General features: G+C 42.2%; 1 protein-coding gene across 2 annotated transcripts in view; it reads right to left on the reverse strand.

Annotated features, from left to right (window-relative positions):
• The window catches only part of Asap1 (ArfGAP with SH3 domain, ankyrin repeat and PH domain 1), a 282,525-nt gene that overhangs the window by 70,593 nt on the left and 191,598 nt on the right, over window positions 1–20,334 (reverse strand). Inside the window, exons 5-10 of one of the 2 annotated variants that reach the window (XM_032916072.1) lie at window positions 13,362–13,436; window positions 12,766–12,815; window positions 10,982–11,111; window positions 9,746–9,831; window positions 4,331–4,406; window positions 3,044–3,166 (exon numbers count right to left, since the gene is read on the reverse strand). In XM_032916072.1, coding sequence (XP_032771963.1) covers window positions 3,044–3,166; window positions 4,331–4,406; window positions 9,746–9,831; window positions 10,982–11,111; window positions 12,766–12,815; window positions 13,362–13,436 — 540 coding nt within the window. The remainder of the gene's footprint in view (window positions 1–3,043; window positions 3,167–4,330; window positions 4,407–9,745; window positions 9,832–10,981; window positions 11,112–12,765; window positions 12,816–13,361; window positions 13,437–20,334) is intronic. The other variant, XM_032916064.1, reaches the window with a different exon arrangement.

Consider the following 20,334-nt stretch of genomic DNA (forward strand, 5'->3'; position numbering starts at 1 on the left):
AGAGAGGGAGGAGCAACAAGCTGAGTAAGTCAACTTGCATCCACATCATGAAAGGCCCATTAGTTTTCAGATACTTTACACTTTCAGATACTAGACACACAATGTATAGAATCACTGTTAGAAGAGTTAACAGAAATATTCACACAGCAAGTAGTTCTTCTAAGTTAGGCTACTTCATAAGGTGAAGATCAGTCATTTCACTGAACATTTTAGTAAAAACCCGATGCTTTAACCTGAAGGAAAGAATGCGCTTTCCCAGTACCTGGGACCCGCTCACAGCCTCACTCTTTAACAGTGCTAGGTTGTTTTCCCTTCGCACTGGTTTATTTGAGTGCCCCTGTGCTGCAGTCAGAGGACAACTTGCAGAAATTGGTTCTCTCCACCACAGGAGTCCAGGAATCGAGCTGAGGGTTATCAGTCTTGGTGGCATCTTGTTAGACTATTTGGCCCCCTAAAATTCTTGAACTTTCTTGTTAATTGTCAACGTAATACGATCTAGAACCACCTGGGGAGGAGAGTCTGGTGAGGTCAGCTTGGCCTCTGGAAGGGCTCATGTTTATTGGATTAACTGAGATGAGAAGAGCCACCCACCCTGGATGCCCCATGCCCACAGCAGGGATCCTGGAGAGAACCAGAGCAGAGAAGTGAGCTGAGCACTGGAAAGCACTCATTAACTCACTGCTCTCTGCTCCTGACTGTTTCAAGTCTCTGTACTGACTTGCTTGCAATCATGGACAGTAACTATGAACTGTCCCTTTATATATATATTGCTCTTGTTAGGGTGTTTTATCATAGCACCAGGAAGCAAAACTAAGATGGTTTCTTTAAATCAAGCCATGTTAGAAACTGGCAAAGGTTAATTAGGTTAGATGATTTGCTGGGTGCTTTTCTCATGAAGTATTTTTGATTACTTTGCACTCTTCTGAAATATTAGAAGAGGACAAGAACTCTCTGGTAGATATTGTCCTTCAAATTCACTTGGTAGATAGTTTCTAATACCTCAAAGTCACTAAAAATAATTACTTGATACGTTATTTTGCAGTAAGAGGTGATAGCATTAGAAAGGGGTGGGTGGGCATGCTGGGAGATGTTAATTTTAGCTATAGAACACTTAGGAGGAGTGACAATTAAAACCCATTAATCAGCTTCAGGTAGAGTTAAATACCAATCACATCATGCTCATTTCACCTCCCAGATACTCCTTTTGTTATGAAACTTTGCTTCTTCACAAACCTGAGCACAATATAGCAATACCTATATAAAGCAAAATGAACCCCCACCCGCAACCCTGGGGGTAACAAAACAAAGGTAAGAAGTGGTTTTGTGGGAACCAGTAAAGCCATCACAGCTTTCTTTAGACAAATGTTTAGTCTTTCCCCTTTCCATTTGGGCCTTTCTATTGCTTGTACACTTAAAAATCATTCAAGACTACTTCTCTTAGGGTTTGCATGTCAGCAGAGAGTATCTGTGCTTCAGCTTCCAATAAAAAAACTTTCCCTGCTGAAGGGCTTTGCAATGCCATAGGAAGAACAGTAATATCGACCAACCAGATCCCCCAGAGTTCCCAGGGACTAAGCCATCAAGCAAAGAGAATACATGGCTCCAGCCGCATATGTAACAAAGGATGGCCTTGTTGGACATCAATGGGAGGAGAGGCCCTTGGTAATGTGAAGGGTAGATGCCCCAGTATAGGGGAATGCCAGGGCGGGGAGGAAGAAGGGAGTGGCTGTGTGGGGGAGAACTCTCATAGAAGCAGGGGGAGAGGGGATGGGAGGGAGTTTTAGGAGGGGAAACCAGGAAAGGGGATAACATTTGAAATATAAATAAATAAAATATTCAATAAAAAAAGGAAAAAAAACCAAACAAAAAACCCCCTTCCCTTGAGATGGTCTCAGGCTCCTGATCTCAAGCACAGTCACAGCCTGAGTCTGCAGTGGAGATCATGCCTCCATTCACAATGGTCATAGGAATCGGCCTACTCTGATGGGGCCAGGAGAGCAGGAGACTAGCTACCATTAAGGTTTGCCAAACTACCAAACATTTGTAAAACCTGAACTTGGAGAGGAAAAAGGAAAAAAAATATTTGTAAGATACAGTTACAGCCTTAGAAAAGGAAACCCTTAAAGGCTACAGTGTAAGGCCAGTTTCTAGTGCATTCTGGGGGGTGGTGATAAAAGGAGGGTGCTTTACCTTTGGCCACATGAATCCATTCAGAAATTTCAGGAATTTAGAAAACAGTGACTGTCACTGTTGGACACTATCATAACAGTTTGGGGACTGACAGAACAAATACATCTTTTATATGACCATTAAACACTGCATTTAAATACTGCATAGACAGGCACATTTGACTTCCGTGTAACAAATGACACTATTCCCTCCTTAATGAAGGGATCTACACTTAGCACCCAGACTACAGCAGCCACACAGAAGGTATCAATGTCTGGAAAAATCACATTTGTAACTCAGGGCCTGGGAGTTTCATTAATCTAAATCCACCACTCATTCTATACTATTAACATCTAGAGACCATCTCAACTGAATTTTCTTGATTCTGGGGCAAATTTGGAAAGGACTCTTATCAAAATATTTCCTTAAATCTCTGAGTAAAATGAAAGACCATTTCTGGCTTCCCAGAATGATAAGCATGGTCTGAAGAAGAGAATTATGAGGTGGACTGCTTGCTTTAAAGGTTAACATAAAGAAAAATCTAAGGCTACAAAGTAGTAGACTCCAGGGTACCATTCATTTATGAGGAGGTGAAAGAACACAGTTTCTTCTTTTTTGAGACAGGTTCTCATTATGTAGACCAGGCTGGCTCTGTAGTCAGAGAGCTCTGCCTGCCTCTGCCTCTCAGTGATAAGCCTTAGAGGCCTGTGCCACCTTGCTTGGTGGGAACACAGCGTCTATTCTGGGCATCACTATAGATACATAGTTCTATCTTTTACCTCATCTGTCCCCACACCCACCCCAGTAGGAAGTTATCAATGTGCCTGTTTCACAGATGGAAAAACACAAAGGGAATCACAAGCGCCTCACTTACACTGTTAGCCCTGCTGGGAACATATAAACCACCTACTTCTTTCGGATCAAGCTGCAGAGAGGATTTTATTAGGTCTCGGAGTGCAGTTAACTGTTTCTTTTCTTCATCTTGGGTTTGCTTTATCTACGAAAGAAAAAGTCAAACCTGTTATTTTATCATTCATTTTAAAAACAAAGCTTAATTATCCAAATATACTACTCACCAAACAATTCAATTTCATAGTCATAGTAAATCTTCCCATTATAGTACTCATACTGCCTGGTACATAAGAGACAGTCTAATCTTGGGAAAATACCCAGAGTTTAGAATTAGCAAGTTATGTACCAGGCATTATTATTAAGCAATACATAGTGACCCCAAAAGCTCTCAATCTATTTAATGAGGTTAGAAAATAATGCTTATAACATTTATTTCTAGCTTTTGAAAGGATGGGCAGAAAGAATGCCATGGTAAAATTATATGGGTCAGAAGAAAATGCTATGAATGACTGAGACACCGATCACCAAAGCATACACCAAAGTTTACATAGAACCGCACCAGGACCAGGATTCCTGCTGCTTATTTCAATCACTTGGGATTTAACTGTCAGTGATCCATGTTCAATAATTGAAAGAACATTAGGCAAAAACATAGGTATCAGGCTGATAATGAATAATCTGAAATGTATGGAAGTAGTACTGTTCTGTATTTTCTTGCAATTTGAAATATTTGCATATATAGATATATATGTATATGGTGGGGCAAAAGTATAAATATGTAATCAACTTGTTCCACATAGCCTCAAACACACAGGCTAAACACAGTGTCCTACTATATATAGTTTCTGGTATATATGTACACAACTTTTTTTGATTGTGATGTGGCTATGTGTGGAATTTTCTTTCTATGCTGTCAAGCCAGTTTGGTCTTCAGAGTTTCAGATTTTAGAGCATTTCTCACCAGGGATGCCTAACTGTTACTTGTAATTCTAAAACCTTTTCTAAAATTAGGTACTCAGATTCCTAATACAGTTTCTTTTAATGTTCATCAGTCAAGTTATTTCCAAGTTACAATTATTCCATCTCTAAGTATGTACACATTCCCCTCCCCTTCTGAATTTACTGTGTCATTTCTTATTTGCTCCTCCCACTCTTCACAGCCTGCAGAGGTTTGCTGAGATGAAGGCCTCTCTGCCAGGTTTACACTGACCTATCTCTGAGCTCCTCTGCAAAATCCCCTTTCTGATACAGACTTCAAACAGACGGATGCTTCTTAAACGTTAAATGCACATGCTACATAGGGACTTACATTATATAAGTCAGCAGCCAGCTTTTCAATGTACTGTTTCAGTTTATCAGCTGTTTTCAAGCCATCCTGAAAGAAACTACAGTGGAAAACAGTGACTCACCAGCAGTAAAAAGAAGGAATATAATTATGTGCAAAACCTGAGGATTCTTGCCACCTCTCTCTCCCCACACCTTCTCTAAGTAGTTTCCATATAATAAACATGAAGTCAAGTTCAGCACTTGCATAAAGATGTGTCAACAAACAAATTTATGGCTACTATTTGAAGTCACAGTCAGCGCAGATAACACTTGCAGTCCTCACTGATGTCACATGTGTTAACATCCACACACAGATCATTTCCTTGTGGCTGGACCATGTTTGAATCAAAGAGAGAAAGAAAAACTAGCCCCTGGCATTGAGAAGTCCAACTGCACACTAGAGAGTCAGGTCGGAGGCGGCGTGTGCTGACGTACAGGTTTCAGTGTGCCAAGGGTCTGGAAAGCTGCATGCTACACTGCATGGATGGCAAGCTGCACAACTCCCCTATGATGGCAAGAGCTGACAACTGAAGAACCTTTAGTACGAGCTGAGCACTGACTCACAAGTCCTTCTGTTGGCTTGGTTCTCATGGGCCAAGCACTTCAGCTTCCTCTCCATGCTGTGGAGAATGCACAGCGAGGCTTTATACCTTACCAGGTCCACACAGTGGTGGGATTCAGATCCAGGACTGCCTGATACCAAGTCTACACGCAAAGCTGCAGTGAAGTGAGTTCTTATCTTGGGCAAGTGAAGCTAGTTCTTATTGGGGAGGGAGAGCTCCTCAGGACCCTCCCCTGGGGTTCAGTTTACAGAAACCAGGGCATAGGTGTTTGGTACTCCCATGCTCTACTGCCCCTTTCTCTAAGTCTTGCCCATGGGATTATTTCCACACAGACTTGTGGTCTGCCTTGTGTTCTCCAAACAAGTGACGAGGATCACTTCCCTGCCATGCCACAGTGGTCTTGGTGCAATGTAGATGCCCTAAGGAGAAGGATTTTTGAGTCCACTTTGGGATCTACACAAAGCCTCACATCCTCGTTTTCCAGACTCTAAGTCAGGCCCCAAATTCCTGTATCTAATATTGGGCTGATACTTTCTTCTACCCTACAATCTTTAACACTGTGGAAAGCACCACCCTATTTAACTATACAGACATTTCAACAATTTCAAGCAGAGCTACATTAGAGTGCTATATTAGACCCACTGCTGAAGAGGTTTTAGATGTAGATGCTGGGCGCCATCTCATGCTCATCAAAGTTTCTGGTATGCCATCTAAGGTGTGCACCCTCGAGTAAAAGACACCAGCTGCAGCAGTGGCTGTACCACATTCTAGCTCCTAGCCTGCGTGGGCATTGTAGTAGTAGGTGGGGAGGCTGACTGCAGATCACAGTTGTTGCAGGTTCAAGTCCACCTATGTAGGTGAGGCAGAGCAGAGAAAGATGAACAGGATGCGGAGAAGGGGTATAGGGGCTCTGTTCTCTTTTCCTTTCTCCACTCAGCCCGTTGTCAGCGACACTCACTTTTAGGGTAGATCTTGCCATAGTTAACTCTCTCTGTAACGTCCCTCAAGACACAGCTGGCGTGGGTCAGGGGTAGGGTGGGGACTGCTAATTCCTGGGTGATTCTAAATCTGGTTAAACTGAAAATGTAGACAAACCATTCCAGATACTTTTTGTTGGTAAAATTCAGTCTTAAGTGTGATATTTTTATTTAATGTATATGAGTACTCTATCTGCATGTACACCTGCATGCCAGAAGAGGGCATGAGATCCCAGTATAAATGCTTGTAAGCTGGGAATTGAACCCCTGGAAAAACAGACAGTGCTTGTAACAGCTGAGCCACCCGTCCTGCCCTGTGATTTTTATTCTAGTTATAATGCACAACCATCATGTAATTCCAGAACACGTCCATAGTCCCAGGAAGAAACTACTCACTTGCCCCTTCCTACTAATCACTAATCTGATGTCTCCAACCTTTCCTAGAGAGTTCACAATACACATACATGTAATCTGCCATGTGGTCTTCTGTATCTGGCATAATGTTTTTTTTTCTTTTTTTTTTCTTTTTTTTTCGGAGCTGGGGACCAAACCCAGGGCCTTACGCTCGCTAGGCAAGCGCTCTACCGCTGAGCTAAATCCCCAACCCCTGGCATAATGTTTTATATGTTCATTTGTGTTAAAAGTATGTATCAGTGTTTCATTCTTTCACATGGCTAAATACTATTGTACTGTATGGATATTCCCCCATTTGTTTAACTTGAAAGGTATACATGTTTCCAAGTACTATAAATAATAGTTATATAATATTCATTCATCTACTTTTTCTTATGTACATACCTGTGTTTGGCTCTTCTGTGTATTTATTTTAAAACTTTTACAAACAATTGTACTACCTTACGTTCCTACCAGTGATGCATGGGTTTGCTGTTTTTTTCATAGCCTCTCCAAAACTTACTTCCTATTTTTATTTTAATTATAGCTTTCCCAGGCAATATGAAATGGCGTTTCACTTCTGATTTTTACTTATCCTTCCCTAATGATTAATAATGCTGAATATTTTATCATGTGATATTTTCCAATTATATATCTCCTTCATAAAAATGGTTGCTCAAACTCTTTACCCACTCAAAAAAATCAGAGTATCCTTTTGTTGTATTCTTTGTACTTCTGTACTTCTGTATTCTTTATTAGGTAAGGGGCTTGCAGATGCTTTAGCCCACTCAGTGGGTTGTCTTCCTGTTTTCCTATCAATATCTTTTATAAACAAAGCTTTGAATTTTGATGTTTGACTAATTTGGCTTCTGTGGTTACTATGTCAGTACTGACATATGTTTAAGCAACTACTAAACAAGTGCCCCTATGGACAAGTTACTGATCATTCTGAATTAAAGTGTCCTGACTGTGTGATATCAAAGGGAAATCACATTGAAAACCGGTGAGCCCAGACATCCTGGACTGTACGTAAGTTCCTGGGAGCTGTTACTTGTTAGTATAATCTGTTATGATGAAAGAGGAATGCTTGTAAACGCTCTTGACTCTGCAGATCACAATAAATCCCGGAGTAAAAGAGTGGGTGGTTTGTTTTGAAAGTAGGATGTTATTGGCAATGTACACGGTGAGTGAGCAGCGATGTGGGTGAGTTGGAACAGGTAAGGACAGCTAGTTTCTGCTCTCTTTCCAATGTAAACACTAAATCCATACGGAGGTGCTGTGATTCCCCAAAGTACTGTGCAGCAAACTCCCTGGTAAGCACTGGATGGGTCTACTGAAAACCATCTGGGAACTGGAGTTGGAGCTCAGAAGAAATCTTTAAATAAAGATGTGAATAGAGAATGCTTTACAGGGCAACACTATGCATATTAAATATGGGTTGGGAGGGACTGTGATAGCAGGAAGAACCTCTGGAGGCAAACCTCCTTAGCTTCTTGATATTGTGTTCCAACAATAGGGCAACCTAGAGACAAAGCCTGGGATCGGTCAATCCCACCACCTGATAGCTCCGAACCTCACCTCCTGAGGAGCTTGTCCTGTGTGTTTGTCCTTCTGCCAATCTCTCTGTGCTCTAGTGAAAGCCTTTGTTACCAGATCCCAAAGTCCACCTGCCCTCCAAGGCCCATCCCAAGTCCCATCACCTTCTTTCAGCTATAGCCACTGCCCTCCTTAGCTTTTTGCAGGAGCCTCTCCTCCTCTTGGTGCCCATGGTGCATGTCATGGAATGCCTTCTGACTATCAGGTACCCGACTGCCAGTATCAGGTGACAACCCCTAGAAGGCAGCTCTGTTTGAATCTAACTTCAGAACCTAGCAAAGCACCCAGCCTTTGGGAAGAGGCCAGTGAATGGTTATGGGTAGAAAAGCAGAAAAAGAACAAAGCAACTTTTTTGTTTTGCTGCATCCACTTTAAATAATGCCACTCTCACTTTACTCACAGAGGCTAATGTATACACTTTATGGTTTGGGAAATGTATGCCTGTAGACCTCAAACTCTTCTATCCAGACTTAGGAATTAAGAAAGATTTCTAAAATCAGGTGAAATTTGCAGTCAAGTGCTGCAACTCAGAAGATTCAGAGATTCATCTCTTTTGGTAAAAGGTTAGCAGATTAAATGTTTCTAAAAAACCTGAAGCTGATCAAAGACAAAAATATCACCTTAAATTAAAATCAGGGATCACTGCAGCTTACTTTAAAGTTTGTAACTGTCTACTATACCATAAAGGCAAACTTAGCTCAGGTCCTCAGATCAGAGCTTCTGTAGACATTTCACCTTGTAACAGTGAATATATTGAATATATATTGAAATACATTCTTTCCACTTACAAAGCACATTTGTATAAGAGAGAATTTACCTTGAAAAAGGTTAACAACTTTATATAAAGATTAATTTGGTCTTTTGTAAAGAGAAATACCCTAACCATAACATCTATCAATGATTCCCAATACCACAGCTGCCCCATCGGTATGTATTTCAAAATGCTTTATTTTATTTTATTCTCATATCCTCATGAAGAACTGGAGGTGCTGGTTACAAGCTCTAACCCCAAATGACAGATGACACTGGTATTCAGTGAGAGGACTGTTGCCAGAAGGGATTTGAACTTGCCCATTAAGCAACTCAAACTCTGAGATTTTTTTAAATGTGTCATTGCACACGAAGGTCCTCCTAGACCTGGTGTTGTTGAACAGATAAGACAGATCAGAAAGAATTATGCATTTGTTGGTTTGAGAGTATTGTTATCTAGTTCAAATGATCTTTATTTGCTCTAGGTTATGAGAGTTGGTGGTGAGCTTTGGACAGGACCTGGCATTCTCTCCTCTGTATATCAGCTAACACACGCTAACGGCACGTTCTCACACAGGCTCCAGCTGGACACTCGGCCCAGTAAATAAAGAAGATGAGCAACCAGACACTGCCATGGGATCACGACAGAATGGAATCACACACACTGAAGGTGCTGTAGGGCAGAGCCATGTTTGTCTCGGGACAGAGCACTTTCACAGGAATCTTTCTACAGAGCTAAGCATCTGAAATGCTCCAAGAATTAAAGTTTGGATAATGAATCCCCACCAAGAAACTGTGGGTGGGAATACATGGTAAAAAGTAACAGGGAAAACAAAAAGAACTGTGTACGGACAGAGGTGGTGTCAACAGAATGGTCTTGGGGACAAGGGCTTATGCACAAGCTGTGGAGAAGACACGGCTTCAGACTAATCAAACAGTTGTTTATTGTAAGCTGCTAATTTATACAAAATGCTGGTGATGGAAGACAATAATATGGTTTCTCATCTATTTAGCTGTTACTATTGATAGTCACTAAATGAAAGAGGATCAAGAGAACAGTGAAATGAAGGGGCCCAGTGAGGGTTGCTAACGACCATCGATAAGTAATGCAACACTTACTTGCATTGTGCATGATAATACTTTATGAGGTTCTGCAGCAGGTCCACACCCTTTTTGGTCTTGATTTCATTAACTTTAATGAGATACTGTGGAGAGAAAGTAGATTTTCATGTTGACAACTCCAGATGGGCCTCTCAAGTTCATGTGGAAGCATTGCTAAACCTGCCCAGGTAGGTGAGCTTTGTTTAGGGAAGGCTGTTGGAGCTCAGTCAGTGTGCACAAATGCAATTAGTGTTAGCGTTTGCTAACTCCTTTACAAGACAAGAATGAAACACAGCAAACACACTCCATGTCATGATTGCTTTCCCTAGTGCCGTGGCTTTCAAACTTATATTCACATAGTCCTGAGCGACAGACTGCTCTCTGCAGAAGACAGGTAGGAGAGCAGTCTCTTCAAGAATGTTCCATGAGATACTGAAACTTTAAACGAGGAAATGAATCAGAGGAAGAAATCTCTATTTAAAAAGAAGCAAGTCAGAAAAAATAAAAATGAGGTGCTGTAGCTAACCACAGTGCTACTCACTGGCTTTGGTCTTATCATTGGCCCAAATCTTCTACTGACACTGTGCTTGTCAAAGTTAAGTAGGAGTTCGTACATTGAAAAGGTCAAGGACCCATAGGTTTATGAGGAAGAAAAAGATACAAAAGACCCCCACCTCAAAACGAAAAACAACAACAAAAAACAGAGGTGGGGGTAGGGGTGAACTTAGAGGAGAAAAACTTAAATTACACACTCTCCATTAGGGTTTTATAAGTCAGAAAGTATCTCCATTACTCAAGTTGCCTTACAGTGAGTGCTAAAGTCAATGGGGTACAGGTTTTGATGGGATTTCAGTTTGAGAACCACAGCTGTAAGTTAAAGGCAGCATGCTTTTTCTGCATTTTCCCATGAGCTCAGACTTCCTTAGCTTCATCTAAACTTTCACTCAGGCTGGATCCATGCTTTAAACAACCACATGCTCCAAAGCAGTACTACGCACCCATGTTACCTCCCACCAGGACTCCCCCCAGTCACTCACAAGCAACATTAAGGTTCTCACCAATGAATCCTGATTTGGCTTAAAGAGGCCCATAGGACCAAGGGCTCAAAATATGAGACAACAGTGCAATGTCGGATCCCAAAGGGCTTGGAGAAAAAGGGAGATTAGAATCCTTAGGAAACAGTCCCCCCTCTAAGCATCAAACCTAGCCTGCTGAGGAGCAGAAGAAGCTGAGTCTGGGAAGGTCTGTTCTTACTTCACACATCTGGAGCTGAAAAAGCCGCCGTTCCTTTTCCATTTCTTCTGCAATCTCAGCTCCTGTTATCTCTGTTCGGATCATCCCGTGCTGTTTTGCGTGCTCTCTTTTCTCCTTCTCGATTTTTGTACTGCAACAAAAGCACATGCCACACTAAAAGAAAGATAACCCACAATACCAAGTGTGAACCTGAGAGCAAACTTGACTCTGGATGATGCTGTACTAATGGGTCCACTAAATGTGGCATATGTACCCGGACAGAGTGGGGTGGGTGGGGTAGGCTGTGATTATGGGGCAGTTGTGTATGTGTATGCAGAGAGTAAATGGGAGCTCTTATTATCTCCCATGCAAAAACACCGATTTTGAACTGAGGATGTAGCCTGGGGTAGAGTGCAAGACCTTGGGTTCAACCCTTGTGAAGCAAAGCAGTTTTAAAGATGAACACCATTGGTGTCTTTCTCTTAATCAAACCACTGAAAGTTTAACTTCTAGTTAAGAGGCAACATTTCTTAAGATGACAGAACCAAATCATTAGTAGAAATGTGAGTTCAAAGGGAACAAACATATCGTGTGAACTTCATCTAGGAAGCTTATACTTCCACTCAGAGTTTAGACACACAGTTCTTTTTATATTTTGGTTGGCATGAGTAAATTTGAACAGTTTACTTTTTCTTAGGTAAATGACTTTTTGATGAAAAAGAAGCAGAAAGTTAAGAGACTTCTGATTTATTTAAAGACAAAGTATAAACAGATTTTGGTCAGGACATTTAAAAACTAGACAAAAAGTGTCATATTTCACTACTTGTCATGGAACTATAGGAGAAATGCCTATATCTAATTTGGCAGTGCTTCTACAACAACGCACTATTATACAAGTTTTACAAAAACAGTTTGGGAACTTGATCCCCAAGTTGTTCTGCTTCTGTCCTCATTAGGCTGCTATTGCTGTCCACAGAAATGGCTTTCACTCTGCAAAGTTATACCTACACAAGCTTGGAAACAGATATATTTCCTCCTACTGTCTGCTGTTACAAGCCTCTCAGAGAATAGGAATAAAGGGACTGTGTGTGGTACATGTGTCGCTCCAGCAACTAGAGACAGAGGCCAGAGGATCATGAGCTTGAGGCCAGCCTGGGCCTATGATCCTCCTAAACACCATGAAAATCCCAGAGTCAACTTCTCTGGCTCCAAGTTGTAACGCCCAGTGTCTGGGTCAGAGCGACCCAGCACGAATGCCAGCATAATGGGCTAGTCTACAATTAGACTTCAGTTTCCTGACGGCAGAGAGAGGTGCACACTCATGAGTGATGTGAGGGAGTCATGCTTGTGAAACACATGTTTGGTGTCAACCCTGGCAGAGAAAAACGGTATCACAAACATCAGTTAGTCTTTGATTATTAACTAACTGTTGTACTACATAGAAATGCACATGGTTTATAGTTATGTGATAGTGATAATAAAAGAACATTGTGCGTTTCATATACTTCCAACCTGACAGTTCATACCAGCAACCAAAATAGTGCCTGTGATCCCACAGTTAGGCAGGCAGTGTAAGGTTTTCTAGGTGTTTAATTCCTTGAGGCATTGTCTTACCATGTAGTGCAGGCAGCCCTTGCATTTACTGGAGCCCAGGAGCTTAGCCTCCAGAGTGCTGGGATACTTGTGTGTGTGGCTTTTAACTGGATCATTGGTAATATTATCGGGTCTCTGTCTTGTTCTCGACTTGTGGAAACTCATGACATGACCATAACATAAAGCTTTACATGAAATAAAACAGCACTTACAACTTCGTCTCATAATCCTTCCAGGCTTTGTCAAATGGCTTCTTGAGGTCCTTAGAAAAGAGAAAACGAGAAAATGAAAACTGTTATTCATTTTGCCTCCAACAAATAACAAAAAACCCAACCCAAACCAAACCAAAAAACCCCCAAAAACAAAAAAACCCTCTGAACAAAACACAACTTCCTTTTGGAGATCTGAAACCACATGTGCACTGTTCACAAGTGAGAAGCCCAACAGAGGTGGGAGGGTGAGCTCTCCTACTCCTATCAAAGAAACAAGAACCAGAGCTGCTCAGAGCCAGTCTACCAATCACCCAGGGAGACTAGACTGGGCCCAGCTTCACCCCCTTCACCCCCATCCCCACCCCTACTGGGGAGCGATCAATCTTTCTCAAAGGGCCTAGCCTTGTTCCTAGTCAGTACCATTATGTGAAATCGTAACACTTTTTCTAATGACAATTTTCCAATATTTTGTGCTGAAAATGTTCAGAGATCTTCAAATACAAGTCTACTATGACTGTAAAAAAAGGGAAGAAACAATTCCAAATAAACCCAACTCTTTCAACTGGAGACTGAAATAATAATTTCTGGCCACTTACTCCTTTGACCCCCTTCAGGTCTCCTTTTAACAAGGAATCCAAGGTGAAGATCACATTGTGGCTCAGACCCTGGAGCTGAAAAATCAACATAAAGAAAAAATAGGAGACAGTTAAAAGGAATGCACAATAAACAGTGAAGTCTCTTCTTGTGGACTCGCCCACCCACCCAGGGCTCAGTGGAGAGCTCTATGCCTGTTGTATGTCTACTGTATGCCTGTTGTATGTCTACTGTATGCCTGTTTGCCTGTTGTATGTCTACTGTATGCACATGCCGTCCTCTTGCTATGTAAGCCCCGACCCTGCAGCTGAAGGAGTGAGAGGGAGAAGCGACGTAAGAATCCCAGCTGGAAGCAGAGCTGCAGTGTCATCCCAGAGTGATGCGCTGAGACGCTGCTGTCACACATACAGATGGGTACAAGTGACTGCTACTCATTCCAGCACTTTCAGAGCAACTTCTAACGAAGTCGCAGTCTTGGTTTGACTTTCTTTTAGTCACCTGTCAAGAATATGGAGGGACGTGTGTAACTGGCTTTTACTGTTTCCTGTTTGTACTCCTATGGTATGTACTCTCCCTGTGATTATACTTATCTTGCATGAGATTGGACACTCACTGATGACAGGGACCTTGGCTGTTCTGCTCACAGCTGCACCCTCAGCTGCTATTATTATTATTATTATTATTATTATTATTATTATTATTATTATTATTGACAGGTCTAGCTATGTACCCCATGCTACCTTTGAATTCAATCTTTCTGCGTTGGATTACAGGTCCCTAGGCATGAGTCACAACACTCAGCTAAAACATCTTCAAGGGTTGGGGAGCAGGCTTTCTCTTGCTCTGTAGCAGCAGTCTGTACTGACACAGTACAGAGGAGTCTAATGAAGAGGGAGGTTGAGCTGCTGCCCAGGGGGAGGAAAGCAGCAGAGGAGCCGAAGGATGGCTTTAGATACAGTCACGAAGACCCTGGTAATTCCCTAGGAAACCTGAGCTGGCGGAGCTCTGCAGAACCAAAGCACAGATAGGTTGTGGGTCTGCTCCTTCAAGAACATTTTCCTCCCATGTAAGTGTATCTACCTGTCAGCATGTCTGCCTATCCATCCAGTCTTCACTGCTGAGAGCAGAACCACACACGGTGCAGGCAGGCAGAGTGGAGGGACTGCATCCTATTGCCAGCAGGTGAAGACAGAGCGAGCCAACACAAAGGCTCAGTGCCAGTTTACAGACACTTGGTGAGTGCTGAAAAATCGCTCATTTTTTAAAAATGCCAGTTATGAATCTTAAAATGAGGGGGCAGAGAAGAGAAACCCTGTCTTTCAGCTCTGTCTTCTCCCAGGGTGTCCCTGTTGCTCACACCTTGGGTTTCCCAGCAGCTCTGTCTAAACTTCCACTGGCTTTATAGTCAAGGAAGGTTTTCCAGTACATACCACCAGAGGGCGTAGGGTTCCTGCCCAGGCAATTCTATCTGTGTAACAGAGACAGTTGAGCTTAGCAAGCAGGCCAGATTGCTAAATTCTGAGTGTCTATGAGAATCCACAATAATGGTTTTGGAAAGTAGGGCAAAAAGACCTCTTAAGAGTTTATGTATTTTAAAAATCAAAATCAATCTATTTATCTATCTATCTATCTATCTATCTATCTATCTATCTATCTATCATCTTATACTTTCACTTCCCTCCCTTGCTCCCAGTCAGCCCCCTCCCTTTTCCCACCATCCACTCCTCCTTTTCTCTTCAGGCCTCCCACGAATATCAAGGTTTCCTGGCTATTAAACTGCAGCAAGACTAGGTGCATCTTCTCTACTTAAGGCTCCACTTAGAATTTATAACTGTGGTCTTCAAAAATAAAAAGGTTGAAAATGCCTTGGGTATGACAGGAGAAAATGAAGATCCACAGAACTCAGCCCTCTGCCCTAGACACTAAACTGGAGATATTTTGCTCTTAGTTCTCAATTTTATTCTGGAACGTAAGCCCCCAGGACCCTCTGTCCCAAGCCTCTTAAGAGATAGTGTAGCTGATGCAGTGAGGTTTGGGTCCAACTTAATTCCTTGCACCAACACTTCTGCTAGTAACAATGCTGGCACCAACTTTACTCAAAGGACTTCCCATCTCCCACCACTCGTGTGATTCTCACTTCCTCAGGTGTTTACTGTCCATTTCCCCAGTGTACACAACAGCTCCTTGACAGCAGGAGCTGTGTCCATGGTCATGTTCCCAAACCTAGACAGTGTGCTATACTGATTTGCTGCTCCAGCAGGACTTGCAGAGGTATGAAATACAGCACTGGCTGCCCAAGGTTCCCTCCTATGTGGTTGTTCATACTGGTGGAAACAATGTTCCCAACAATGGGTGCTGGCTTGGGAAATTATAGCATTTATGAGAATTTTTTTATTTATGTGATGTATGGGGGAATAAAAAGTACTTGCAGACAGCAAGATTTACTTTTACGAAGATGGGGGAAAGGTTGTATGTGTATATTATTTCTACAGAAACACAGAGTAATCTAGTTACTGCCAGTGCTCTGAAGGACACAGGGATAGAGTGGATGCAGGAGGAAAAGAGGTTTTATCCATTGTTATTATTATTATTATTATTATCATCATCATCATCATCATCATCATCATCATCATTATCATTATGCGGCCAGAGAGAGAGTTCAGTTGTAAATGCTTTCCTTACAAGCATACAGTCCTAAGTTTGGTGCCAGAACCCGTGTCAAAAAGGGCAGATGTATCTGGTGGCACACACTTGCATCTCTAGTGCTGGGGAATAGGAGAGGAGAGACTCCTTGGAGCTCTGTGACCACCAGCTGAGCCTATGTGGTGAGCCCTCTGCTAATGAGATCATTCCAGTCTCACCAAACAAGACAGCATTTGAGAACAACAGCTGCGGTTGCACACAGGTATGCATATGCAAATGTGCACACATTTCACAGACATAGTCAAACATCCTTTAAAAATAAGTAATGTACTCTTTGCTCAAATTTGAAACAGTGTTTAAAACAATATGGAAAACACAGATTAAAAACACATTTCAACGTCCAGGCCTAAATATACTTTTCATCAATGTCTTAAATCCTTGTGAATGAAGCAACAATGAAAGCTTGCTGCTGCCTTGACACGGAGGCTGCATTACAGAACACCACGGGAATTATAAAATCTGTGGTTAGTGCTAAAGGTGAAGTTTCTTCTGAAGAACAAGTCTCTCCAAAGTCTATGCTCTAACCACACTGAGTAACCAATGTCATCATTGTGGTTAAGCCCTGGGTTGAGGTTCTGCACTGATGGAAAACCCCAAGAATTAAGAATTTCATTGTGGTCATCTACACACGTATTCTTGGGGAATAATAAGAAACCAAGCAGACAATACACTATAAATTTAGAAATCTGGATTTTCCCCAGTGGTTAAGCTCAGGAAAAGGTCACAGGAAAAATACTAAAATTTACCAACTCTATCCAGCTCCCTTCCCAGGAAAAAGTTCCTTCCCTTGTTACAAGTGTTTGGGAACTACCTGAGTGGCACCAGGAAGACAGCAGAGATGAACTGAAACACAGACTGTTTCTCCTTGGAAATCTCAATGAAGAGAACATCTGTCCCACCAGATATCTTAGTATGTTGCTCTGTGACAGGCGAATTATATTTTAGTCTTAGGATTCCAGAGTCTTCCAGTATTTTCGTTTTCTTAATATTTCAGAAATCTTGGCAACCAAAGCAAGTTCTATCAAACTGTAAGTGTTGTTCCACTGGCAATTCAGTGTAGTCACCACAGAATCCTAGGACTACAGGAAGAGACTTCTTGCTGTCACTGCCATTAGCCTTTAAAAGAGGTTCTTAGGAGAAGTGTATTGTGGATCATTTTGATGGCTCCTGAGTAAAATGCTATGGATTATTCTGCATCAATTTTCCCAACTTTCAAACAAAATCCAATTAGTGCAAGTGCTTTCAAATGATTCTAGTCCACAAGAAGCAGAAGTTCTGTTCTGAGGCAGGAGGCTTGCCAACTAGAGGTTAGTGTGAGCTACACAGCAAGACTCATTCTCAAACATACACACAATCTACAAAAAACCCAAAACTATTTGTATTTCCATCTTATTAAGCCAGCAGTATGTTAAACACCATTTCAGGGATGATGCTTGCTTACATTAAATATACTAGTTAGTGTTCCTAACAATGACTGTTCCTTACGAAAGGACTGTCATCCGTGAGTCCATACATCCATCATACCCTTCCTGGAATTTGGAAGAAGTTAGAAAAGGAAGCTGAAATATATCCTTTTACATTGCATTAGGGATTTCTAAAACACATAATTGTAATTAATACAGGCTTCTACAGAAAATAAACACTTATCCCTCATAAACTGCTCTGATGTTGCATCAGACAAATGACCCATTTCAATCCTACCTGAAGATGACTTAAAAACAACTCTTACTCTGTGCAGAAACACATATATTCTGTTTTGGCATTTTACTCCTTCATACAGATTTCCATAAAGACACCCTCTTGCCTGTATGTCTATTGATACAGTACTCTACGCCCCCTTCAGAGGGTAGGCTACTGAGGGGAGAGGCTCTTGGGATGACCACAGCAGGTGGACAGGAGCAGTACAGGCCACAGTGCCCAAACTGAGCCCCCTGCTGGACTCAGCTGTGCCCTGAGAGCTCTGAACTACTGCCCACTGGGGAAGGTCACAAGTTTCTCCTTTTCTCACCTCGGAGTGAAAAGCAGTCCAGCTCTACAAATGGGCCCTCCGACATGCACATGGGGCTATGTTAATTAACGAGGACATGATTTGCTTGCATTCGTCATCTCTAGCTAATTCTGACAGGCTCTCTCCACTGCTCCTTGGTTCTCTCTCCTCTGCAGAAAGAAACAATTTCTCTCAAAGCAGAGTTAATGCAAATCTGCTGACTTGCTCAACACTTTGGAAAATCCAATTAAAATAATGAGCCAGCTCCCACAGTTAAATCGGCAATTCTCTGGTATAACTTAGGTTTTCTGTCTAGAGTGTTAACTCCTTCACACCCTAGGCAGTTACCAAACGTCTTAAAGCTATTTGAAACGGGTACCTGGAGATCATCATGCTAAGTGAAATAAGCCAGCACTGGAAAGACAAATTCTGTGTCTTTTCTTTCATATATCAAATCTAGATTTAAATTTTCTCTCTCAAAGGAAAGAAGACAACAGAGGGAAAGAGAACACGTGACATGGAAGCAGAAGAAGGGACCATTTGGGGGAGAGAAAGGGGAACAATGGCAAAGGGGAACTGGACAAGGCGGTAGGAGGATGCAAAGAAAAAACATGATATACACATATGAAAATGCCACAATGGTATCATCATTCTATTACACTAACTACTTTAAAAGAAAACTCAATGGAAAAAGAAACTTTAAAGAGTTGATCTCTAGGTTGCTTTCCAGAATACTGTAACACAGAGAACACAGACACACGTGAACAGCACTACCATGAGCGACTGGTTAGCCTTTCTGGTGCCCCAGTATTTCCTTCAACTAGCCAGCGCCAGTGCAAACGGTCTGGGGAGCGGAGACGAAGGAAGAGAGGGTGCCAATGAGGCACCCCTGGAACTCACTCATGTTACTAAGTTACTGATAATTCAGTGCGACTGCGATTCTGTCAACCTGACTGGGTTAGAAAACACACAGATTAGTAAGGCACTTCTTGTGTCTGTGATACAAGTAGACCATGAAGGCTCTATGAATGGGCTACTCCCCGGACGGATGCACTGTCTGATGGTATTACTGGGAGATCATGAGATGTTGATTTGGGGCCCAATGGAGGAAAATTGACAGATTCAGCTTCCAAAGCTGTTTCCTTTGCTGTAAACAGTGAGCTTGAGTTACTGTGAGTCCATGGAGCTGGCCGCTTTGAAGAACAGCACCACAGAGCTTTTACATGGTGCTTGTTGAAACATTAAACATGAAGCCAAGAAAGAGGTGTGGCTTTGAAGTCTTCAAATTCTTTATGACATTATTTTATAACCCAAATGTTTCAAAAACTAAAATTATGCAATATAGATGCAAAGGACCACTGTTATCAGCTGTTACTGACATGTCAGATTAAGGTTGTTCTTCATTGCATAGGCAGTAGGGGGAAACAGGGAGTGTTTGCTCATGGTCTGAGGGTACTCCTTCCTCCAGAACAAAGTCTATGCTACTTTATCTGCCTGGGATTGGGAGTTTAAGGGTTTCCCTCAGCTTCCAGGGTGCCCTAGGCTTACCTTATCACATTTAGCTGAGTGTGTTCTTGGGCAAATCACCACCGCTTTACCCTTTTAGAGGCCTGGTCTCCTCACTGCTGAGGTGAGAATGATAAAACCAAGTTCGCCTTGAGGGATTTATGTGAGATGCACTTAGTGGATTGAAATGTGTGGAGAATGCTAGGCAGAAGATGGGCTCAATTAAACAGAACTAGGTTTATTTTCTTAAAAATTGTAAGCACACATTTGGAAGGCTAAACAGTAATGGGAGAGAAAAGGAAGACGGGGGAACTAGGGATCCAAAATACTGCTTGTAAGTACTGCACCGCACGCTCTCCATGGTAAACCCTGCGGTTTGGCTTTTCTGTTATTTCTTCAAGGCCATCTCTTAAATAACACGGCATCCCATTAATCTATGCTGCATCTAGGCAGAATGGCCTGAATTAAGCTCTTGATTAAAATGACAGAGGATACTGTGCTTAGCCTTTGCTATCTAAAGTCACTGGGGTCGAGAGAACTCTATAAAATGGGTCTCAGCGGAGACACCGCCGGATCCTGAAGGAAACAGACCGGGTAAACAGTTCTCTGCACCCAAATCCGTGGGAGGGAGAGCTAAACCTTCAGAGAGGCAGACCGCCTGCAAACCAGAAGAGACTGCTCTCTGCACACATTACTGATTCAGAGGAAAACACGGAGGCCATCTGGAACCCTGGTGCCTGGAGGCTCCCGGAAGAGGCTGCGCAGATCTTCCTGGTCGA

The sequence above is a fragment of the Rattus rattus genome, chromosome 1 (genome assembly GCF_011064425.1).
Source record: "Rattus rattus isolate New Zealand chromosome 1, Rrattus_CSIRO_v1, whole genome shotgun sequence".
In the NCBI taxonomy this organism is placed as follows: Eukaryota; Metazoa; Chordata; class Mammalia; order Rodentia; family Muridae; genus Rattus; species Rattus rattus.